Below are 9,978 nucleotides of genomic sequence, written 5' to 3' on the forward strand. Positions count from 1 at the left end.
CACTGACAGGGGTCTTACTCTGTCTACCTAATTTTGGGCCCTTCGAGAGAATCGCAGATGTGAGAAAACATTGTGTCGATGCACACCGCGCTTTTATGTGCACGTTCGACTCAAAGTCAAAGAAAAGGGCTTTGGGCTGTTTAAGCGTCTGTCGCACAGCCGCTGGGCTCAAATGAGGCAGTCATCTCCGAGACGGGGTCCCCGGGGCGCCGGGTGGAGACCGGGTCTTCGGGCAGGCTTCGGGGGCGTCGGGCAGGCCTCCCTCAAGTTTAGGCTGCAAGGGGAACGCGTAGGCGTTCTGAGGATGGAGCGTGCCGACGGTTGAACTGCCGCCGCGCAAGCAATGTACCTCGCGAGGCTCGGTCGGGTCAAGCTGTGCGCCTCTCAGGCTGGGAGTACCGCGCTCCCCCGGTCGCACACTGATGAGAGCGCGCTACAGCCGCTCTCATGACCCAGGCTGGGTAGCTCTGGGCAGCACGCCTGGTCTGGTCCTGGGTGCCGAGAGGGTACCCTTCGTATCCGCGCTCCGTCCCTCTTGCGACCTGGGGCGGGCCTCAAGAGGCCCCACCCCCTTCGAGCCTCCGGGGTGTGCACCTCTTTCTCAGCTTGACTACAAGACGTTTGATGGCCTTAGGCATGGGCTCACCTCCAAGAGGGTAGGGGATCTGCAAGCACCCTCCTGTCCACAGATTGCCTAGAACTCGGGCCGGGATTCTCAAGTTATCTTGAGACCCCGCCCCGGCTACGTGCCAAAGTTCCCACCACTCTTCCGAGAGACCAGGTGGTGAACCTGCAGGCGCTCCCCACGGGGAGGAAGACCCAACCTTCTCGTGTTGTGTCCAGTACGCCACGCGCCTCTACTTGGACCGCACCAGAGCCCAGAAGCTCTGAGCAGCTCTTTGTCTGTTTCGGAGGTCAGCAGAAGGGAGGGCTGTCTCCAAACAGAGGCTGGCGCACTGGATCGTGGATGCCCTCGTTAGGGCATACCGATCTCAATTCGCCCCTGCCCGTTGGGAGTGAGCACACCTCATGGGCACTGGCTCAGGGCGCCTCTCTGCAGACATCTGCAGAGCTGCGGGTTGGGCTATGCCCAACAACTCCGTGAGGTTCTAATACTACGCGCGAACCGGTGTCAGCCCGCATCCTGGCGGTGTGGACGGCAGCCGGTAGGGCGTAGCCTGCGAAAGCCCTTCCCCCTTCCTTAGGGGGATCAGCGGCTATTACGCCTCCCTCTTTCCCCCACTGGGTAAAGAACAGGCATTTTATCCATCACTAAGCACCCTTCCCGGGGACAGGCTGGGCAGAGCAGCCCTGCCCCCTTAGGCCGGGAACAGTTGAGTTATCTCCCAATGCTCTTACCGGACCTAGTGCTCCAGACGTGGTAACCCCCCCTCCGTGGGCTGTTCCGTCTGATGTATCCTCATGAATGGTTCCCACCTGGCAACCCATGACCTCCCCAGGTGGACTCCCACCTTGCGGTTAACTCCTGCAGTCCGCACATTCTTCCCATGAGTTCTCCCCTGTGGTGAGACCATGTGGTGTCTCCACTAATTCCTCCCTACGGTAGGTAGTGGCTCTGCAGCGTTTTTCCCCCGGGGGGAATAATGCTTACCCAGTGGCCCTACGGTGCCGGGCGGCTTCTCGCCATTTAGAGAACTAGGCCTCCGCCCGTGACGGCCGGTGGCAGGGGCTTCCCAACTTTGTGTAAAGCTCTGGGTCCCCCTTCCTCTCCACTGGAGGTCATAATTTCGCGTTAGCGTGTTCGTCTGACTCGCCCAGGCCAGTCAACGTCGCTCCGCAGAGATTGTGACGCGGCTCAGTGCTGTGGCGTTTTCCATAGGAACCCCATTCTGTCGGTTCGACACAACGTCGAGAGACCGACACCCGAACTGGCATCGAATTATAAAATAAATAAATATGGATTGCAGATTAGAGGTACAAGTTATGGAAAACGCTGAGGAAAACTTTATTATTTACGCACTAAAGGTGTAACATTTAGAAAGTAGGTAATAACACTACACTGCGTTCCAAATTATTATGCAAATTGGATTTAAGTGTCGTAAACATTTAATTTTATATTGTTCAATTAAACTTATGGATGGTATTGTGTCTCAGTGCTCTTTGGATCACTGAAATCAATCTCAGACACCTGTGATAAGTAGTTTGCCAGGTGAGCCCAATTAAAGGAAAACTACTTAAGAAGGACGTTCCACATTATTAAGCAGGCCACAGGTTTCAAGCAATATGGGAAAGAAAAAGGATCTGTCTGCTGCCGAAAAGCGTCAAATAGTGCAATGTCTTGGACAAGGTATGAAAACATTAGATATTTCACGAAAACTTAAGCGAGATCATCGTACTGTGAAGAGATTTGTGGCTGATTCAGAGCACAGAAGGGTTCGTGCAGATAAAGGCAGAATGAGGAAGGTTTCTTCCAGACAAATTCATCGGATTAAGAGAGCAGCTGCAAAAATGCCATTGCAAAGCAGCAAACAGGTATTTGAAGCTGCTGGTGCCTCGGGAGTCCCGAAAACCTCAAGGTGTAGGATCCTCCAGATGCTTGCAGTTGTGCATAAACCTACTATTCGGCCACCCCTAACCAATGCTCACAAGCAGAAACGGTTGCAGTGGGCCCACACATACATGAAGACTAATTTTCAAACAGTCTTGTTTACTGATGAGTGCCGTGCAACCCTGGATGGTCCAGATGGATGGAGTAGTGGATGGTTGGTGGATGGCCACCATGTCCCAACAAGGCTGCGACGTCAGCAAGGAGGTGGCGGAGTCATGTTTTGGGCTGGAATCATGGGGAGACAGCTGGTGGGCCCCTTTAGGGTCCCTGAAGGTGTGAAAATGAACTCTGCAAGGTATGTAGAGTTTCTGACTGAGCACTTTCTTCCATGGTACAAAAAGAAGAACCATGCCTTCCGTAGCAAAATCATCTTCATGCATGACAATGCACCATCTCATGCTGCAAAGAATACCTCTGTGTCATTGGCTGCTATGGGCATAAAAGGAGAGAAACTCATGGTGTGGCCACCATCCTCCCCTGACCTCAACCCTATTGAGAACCTTTGGAGCATCCTCAAGCGAAAGATCTATGATGGTGGGAGGCAGTTAGCATCAAAACAGCAGCTCTGGGAGGCTATTCTGACATCCTGCAAAGAAATTCAATCAGAAACTATCCAAAAACTCACAAGTTCAATGGATGCAAGAATTGTGAAGGTGATATCAAAGAAGGGGTCCTATGTTAACATGTAACTTGCCCTGTTAGGATGTTTTTGATTGAAATAGCTTTTGATTTCAGTAAATATGACCTCCTAATGCTGCAAATTCAACAAATGACCATTTTCAGTTTTTTACAACCTATGAAATGTTTTCAAACTCTGTTGTGCATAATAATTTGGAACAGTGCATTTTGAGTTTTTCATTTTTTAAATAAATACTGTTGTCAGTGGGAGGTTTGTTCAATAAAATTCCAAATGTACCCTAACTGTTGATTACTTGAAAATTATACTGACTGTCATTTGCATCGACAAATTAGGAAAACCAGAGAAAGATATCATTTGCATAATAATTTGGAACGCAGTGTAATGGTATGGTTCAACAAAAGTACTTACCTGGCTGAGTCTGACTTGAAATGGCTAGCAAGTGTACGTTTTAATATTCCACTTGTTTAGCAAATTGCAGCAATCCATTTGCTTCTTTTCTATCTTTCGTCAGTCTTTAAAAAGAAATCTCCAATGCTGGGCTGTACAATCCATCACACAACAACTTTTTTCCATTCTAAACAGAGTAAAGATAGCGGTAAACGTTGCTGTTACAGTAAGTCGCTTGACTTTCGTGTGTGGTGACGTCACGTGCACTGCCGCCAAACGTCAAAATAACAGCTTTGTTCAACGAGAGGTGAAATCAGTTGTCAATCAACATTAATTTACAAAAATGTTTGATTCGCTACTAAACAAATAATATTAATTTTGGAATTAATATAAAATTTAACTGCATGTGCTTGGCGTACCGTTGATTTCTTTTTAGCGTTCCTTTGGATCTTCTACACCAGGGGTGGGCAACTTATGTTATTTTGAGACATCATGAATGGAAGTACAAAAAAAACAATTTTTTTGGATATTAAGTACAAAATTAATGTGTGACAGTACAGCACCAAGTACATTATGGAAGTGTACTTAAAGTCTACTCTACATTTTTTTTACTTGGGTAGTAGTAGAGTAACTGCAAATTTAGCCTGTGCCCCTTCCGCAAAGTTTAGGCATCCTATCAATCACTATCAATCAGTGGCTTACTCAATAAGCTTGGTATTGCAAGTTATTACCCCTGTTGAGGTGAACCCCTCTAGTTAGTACTGGTTACCCGTGTTCTCCTTAGTGCGCTGCCTCTGGAGAGGGTGTGGTGCTTCCCAGTGTTTGAAGGTACCTGGGGCTACCATGCTATACATGTACATTACGCCTCGTTTCCTCCATCAGGGAACAGAAGTTACTAGTTACCTGTGTTCTCCTTAGTGCGCTGCCTCTGGAGAGTGAATGTTGAAGACATGAAATATAAAATTATAGCGACAAGCAGTGATGACTACTTTTATGTATTTTTAAAGTAAAATGACACAAAATTCACAATATTTTATTATTACATTCTTTATTACTACAAGTAAAACAATCACAATGTTTTATTAACAAAAACTTTAAAGTTCAAATCAATAACAAAATGTTTTTGTGTAGGATTGAGTATTACCCTTAATAATAACAAATAAAGTGAAAAAAATCTTTTGTTTGTTGATCCTAAATGTAAAATTAAGAGAAAGATGATTTTGGTATTTTCAAAACACTTAACTGAAATAAAGCGCATCCCACCATATGAAACCCAGAAAACTAGCTCAACGATAATCTTGACTACATCATACAGGACATACAGTCAATAAAGCTGTTTAAAATTTTGCATTACAGAATCCATACAAAAATATTTTTTTAATCGGTGTGTTAAACATATCTAGTAATCACTTAACACTCTTCTATATCTGCGCTTGGCTGGGGCAGCATGAGTCTTGCTGTCCGACTCCACGTCACTTTCAGAGTTCATCTTGGATACAGAGTCCTCATCTGTAATGTGAGAAAAAATATATACTGTACATATATTTATACACATATATTAATCACTGTATATGTTCCTGTGGCTAGAGCATTGTGTTGGTAGCACGAAAGTTCCCAGAGAACACTTACTGATCAAATGTATAGCCGAAATGGGCTAAGTTGCTAAGTGCAAAATGCATAAATGTAAATGTATATACAGTTAGGTTCATAAATATTTGGACAGAGGCACGTTTTTTGTTATTTTAGCAGTGTACCAAAATGCATTTAAGTGACAGTTAAGACACTTAAAGTGCACACTCTCAGCTTTATTTAGAGTGTATTCACATCCAGATTTGCTGAGGGGTTTCACCAGTGGGTTGTTTTCTTCTCAGAATGTTGATTTGACGACTCTTAATGTTCCTGGCATCTTTCTGATGAATTTGTTGTGCCTCAAGGCTTTAGGAATAATAGCTCTTTAATATGAAGCTCCGCTTTTTCAAGGGACCTAAAGTAATTGGACAGTTGAATAAAAAGCTGTTTTATTCACATGTATGGTCTTTTCCTTAAATAATTTCTTCATAAATTAAGCATGTTAAAGGTCTGCAGTTGATTCTACGTGTGGTGTTTGCAATTGGAAGCTGTTGCTGTGAACCTACATCATGGGGTTCAGGGAGATCCCCAGTGAAGCAGACCATAGTTAGATTTCAAAAACAACAAATCCATCAGAAAGTTGCCAGGAACATTAAGAGCAGCCAAATCAACAATTTGATACATTCTGAGAAAAAAACAATACATCGCTGAGCTCAGCATCAAAAAAATCCTGGGCGTCCATATGAGATAAAAGTGGTGGATGATGACATTATCCTCTCCATGATAAAGAAAAACACATTCACACATAGAATCAACTCCAGACCTTTAACAGGCTTCATTTATGAAGAAATTATTTAAGGAAAAGCCCATACCCGTGAATAAAACAGCTTTTGATTTAACTGTCCAATTACTTTTGGTCCCTTGAAAAAGGGGGGAGCTTCATATTAAAGAGCTATAATTCTAAAGCCTTCAGCTAATCTGGATGTGAATACACTTGAAATAAAGCTGAGAGTGTGCACTTTAAGACAATATCCATTATAAAACTGTAACTCAAATACATTTTGATACACAGCTAAAATAACAATAAATGAGCTTCTGTCAAAATATTTATGGACCTTACTGCATACTGTAATTTCTTTTTTGATGGAATATCCAGATGAGCATTTAATATGTTGTACCTTTCTTGTCATCATCATCATCATCATCATCACTGTCCAACACTCGGCTTCTCTTCTTTGAGCTCATTACCATTAAACGGTCACTGGAACACAAATCACAACTAGAAATGTAAAATTTGTAAACACACTTTATTTATGTTGGCTTGGGAAAGCCCCAGTTCAACGTTTGTAAGGGCGAGGATAGATTGATGCGTGATTTTGTTTGTTTATTGTTGTGGGGTCTGTGTCTATGAGTTAAAGTCTGTTCCTGGCTATCTGTTACCAGTTAAGAGAGGAGAGGTTAGATAAATTGTCCGCAAGGCCTTTGCAGATTTTGGCTGCAAGTCCAGCGTTTCCCATACAATGCATTTACTTGTGCGGTCCACCCAGGTATATTTATGGCCGCCCAAGTATACAGTGGCTTGCAAAAGTGTTCAACCCCCTTCATTTTATTCACATTTTGTTATGCTGCTGCCTTATCTTAAACTACTTTAAATGGTTATTTTTTTACATTAATCTACACTCCATGCACAATAATGACAAAACAAAAAACTGATTTTTGACAGCTTTGCAAATTTATTAAAAATAAAAACAAAAATAAGTACATTGCATAAGTATTCATACCCTTAACTCAGAAAATGGTTAAAGCGCCTTTACAGACTCAAATCTTTTTGGGTATGATGTGAAAAGCTTTACACATCTGCATTTGGCAATTTTCTGTCATTCTTCTCCTCAGATCCTCTCAAACTCTGTCAGGTTGGATGGAAATCATCAGTAGACAAACATTTTCAGGTTTTTACAGAGAATGTTCAGTTGGGTTCAAGCACTAGCTGGGCCACTCAAGGACATAGACAGAGTTGTCCATAAGCCACTCTTGCATTGTTTTAGTTGTGTGCTTAGGATCATTGTCATGTTGGAGAATGAACCTTCTGCCCTGTCCGAGGTTCTGAATGTTCTGGGCTAGGTTTTCATGATCATTATCTCCGTATTTTGTGTACAGTCCCTGAAGCTGAAAAACACCCCCACATCATGATGCTGTTTCCACTACACTTTACTGTTAAGACGGTATTGTACAGGTGTTGAGCAGTGCTTGTTTTTCTCCAGACATGATGCATGAATCTGAGATTATCAGAATATCTTGTTTCTGACAGTTTGAAAGATTCGTTGAAGTATGTTTTTGCATATTTCAAGTTCCCTTTCTGTCGGTCTCTCGACGTTGTGTCGAACCGACAGAATGGGGTTTGTCTTGAGAACCTATCATCTTCTGAGTATTTAGAAAAGGCCAATGAAAATTGGCGAATGAAATTTGCGCGTGCTCATTCATTCACCTTTTGTTCTTCAGAGCCTACGCATCTGGTGAGCTTCTCTACGATCTGGATGATCTTTCTTTCTGCTGGAATCTACGACGTGGACAGCGGACGGTCCCTTCCTGCAGTGACTCTCCCCTGGGCGTCTCGGCAGTTCCGGAGGTGTTCGAGCAAATTTCCTTTTCTAAAAGAGCAAATTTCTCCAGCGTGGCTTGTCCCGCTGTTCTCATGGGTGCAACACACTCATCGAGGAGGGGGACGGACACAATGCCTGCTTCCAGTACGCTGGGGCAGACGTTGTGGATACGTCCTGCCCGCACTGCGGGCGGTGACGATTCAGACGTTGCGTCACAGGTGGCTGTGTTCCCACGGGACTCAGCCACCACCTCGTTTGCTCCCCGTTCCGTGGCGGCAGGACTACGGCCCTGCCGTCCGCTATGGCAAGCAGCGAGGGTGATATGAGGATTACTGTGAGCGATAATCCGCCAGCCACGGCTCACGGACCGTTCACACCTCGTTTCGCTTGTCTGACCGTTCCCCAAAAAAAAGGGTCCGCCGTCTTATTCCTCAATCACGTATTCGGACACGATGCGTGATGATGAGATGTCTCTTGCAGCATCGGGGGGTGACGTACTGCCATCCGACTCCGACGATTCCTCGGGCTCCCTCCCTCGGGGGGTCGAGCCCAGGAAGAAGCGGACGTCGAAATGTCAGCCATGCTTTCCCGGGCCGCCGTGAGTGTTGGGTTGCAGTGCCCGCACTGCCTCTCCCGGCGTTCGCGGCTGGCTACATGGCGCCTCGGGTTTGAGCGCGGCTCCAAGCCGCGCCCGCCCCCAGTGCCGTGTTTACCGGAAGTGCATGAGGAACTTTGCAAGACCTGGAACGCCCCTTCCGGCACGTTTCACGTCAAACAAAGTTCTGTCACCCTCTCTTCCCTCGAGGTTGAGACAGCTGGAGGATGCGTCGGTGTCCCCAGGTGGAGTTGCCGCCGCGGTGCACTCGTGCCCGTAGGTGGCGGCCACCTGGGGGGGCTCGACCTAGACTCCCGTCCAAAGCATGTGGTGTCTCGGCATCTCTGTTGTCGAGAACTTACATTGCGGCGGACCAGGCTGCCTCCTCTCTCCACGCTATGGCTGCTGCCAGGCCAGCTTCCCAGCAGCCCTGGTCCTCTTCAATGCCCTCCAGTGACCTGGAGGAGACAGCGAAGAGGAGACCATCGTCCCATCAGCAGCCACGGGCAGCGGCTATCATGGGATCACCTCAGGGGGATCGAGGCTACCATTGGGCCCGACCCCAGCCACAGCGCTGGTAGGTCGGATAGGGACGGTTTCTGCCCCATCCCTCCATCTGCTGGCCCCCACTTACTCTCAAAAAGGAGAGTTTCCTCTCTCTCTGGGTTACCTCAGCCGCTCTCACCCTCTGCACGATGGTGAACGGCAAACTCGACGTTGCGTCATGGCAAAGCGCAATGTCAAGTATAAACACCAGCCCTCAGCACTCTCAGTCAGACAGTGCGTTGAGCTGCGCAGTCGCCAGGCAGGAAATATGGCAGAGCCGATCTCCTCCCCGGGTGGCCTCCCCTGGCAAGGAATCCGTACTGCTAGCCATTGAACCACCCTCTGCGGGGGCGATGAAGCAGATCAACCTCTAGTCCCCTGTCACAGTTCTGGGAGCCCCCAGACTGTCAGGCGGGCTGAGGAAGACGATCCGTCTCGGCTAACGCGATTCAGTCGCTACACGTCCGCCCAAGTTCCGGGACGTCCATTTACCTCAGGCAGAGGCAGGGTTGCCCCCGTACTTCGGGCGGAGGTCGCCTCCCTTCTGGTGAAGGGAGCGATCGAGCCCGTCCCACCTGCCGAGGTGTTCAGCGGGTTTTACAGCCCGTACTTCATTGTCCCTAAGGCGGAGGGTTGCGCCCTATCTTGGGTCTGTGTGTTCTGAACAGGCACCTACACTAGCTGCCTTTCAGGAAGGTCACGCAGAAGCGCATCCTGGCGTCCGTCAGGCATCAGGACTGGTTCATGGCAATCGACCTGAAGGACGCGTACTTTCATGTCTCGATCCTCCCTTGACATCGGCCGTTGCGACGGTTCGCGTTCGAGGGACGGGCACATCAGTACAGGGTCCTCCCCTTCGGTCTGTCCCTGTCTCCACGAGTCTTTACGAAGGTCGTGGAAGCCGCCCTCCTTCCCCGTTGGGAAGGAGGTGTACGGGTACTAACTATCTCGACGACTGGCTCAAGTTTGGGCACACTCTCGAGATCTGTGATGTACACACAGGGACCTGGTGCTCCGGCACCTAGATCGGTGGGGCCACAGGTCAACTGAGATAAGAGCAAGCTCTCCCCGG

At 47.3% G+C, this 9,978-nt stretch overlaps 1 protein-coding gene across 1 annotated transcript in view; it reads right to left on the reverse strand.

The window, feature by feature from the left end:
• Window positions 1–4,642: 4,642 nt before the first annotated feature.
• Window positions 4,643–9,978, reverse strand: part of LOC130550439 (protein timeless homolog) — an 82,422-nt gene continuing 77,086 nt past the window's right edge. The window contains exons 17-18 of the mRNA XM_057327916.1: window positions 6,344–6,426; window positions 4,643–5,105 (exon numbers count right to left, since the gene is read on the reverse strand). Of these exons, the coding sequence (XP_057183899.1) occupies window positions 4,996–5,105; window positions 6,344–6,426 (193 nt within the window). The 3' untranslated portion in view covers window positions 4,643–4,995. The remainder of the gene's footprint in view (window positions 5,106–6,343; window positions 6,427–9,978) is intronic.

This window comes from Triplophysa rosa, unplaced genomic scaffold (genome assembly GCF_024868665.1).
Source record: "Triplophysa rosa unplaced genomic scaffold, Trosa_1v2 scaffold324_ERROPOS109529, whole genome shotgun sequence".
In the NCBI taxonomy this organism is placed as follows: Eukaryota; Metazoa; Chordata; class Actinopteri; order Cypriniformes; family Nemacheilidae; genus Triplophysa; species Triplophysa rosa.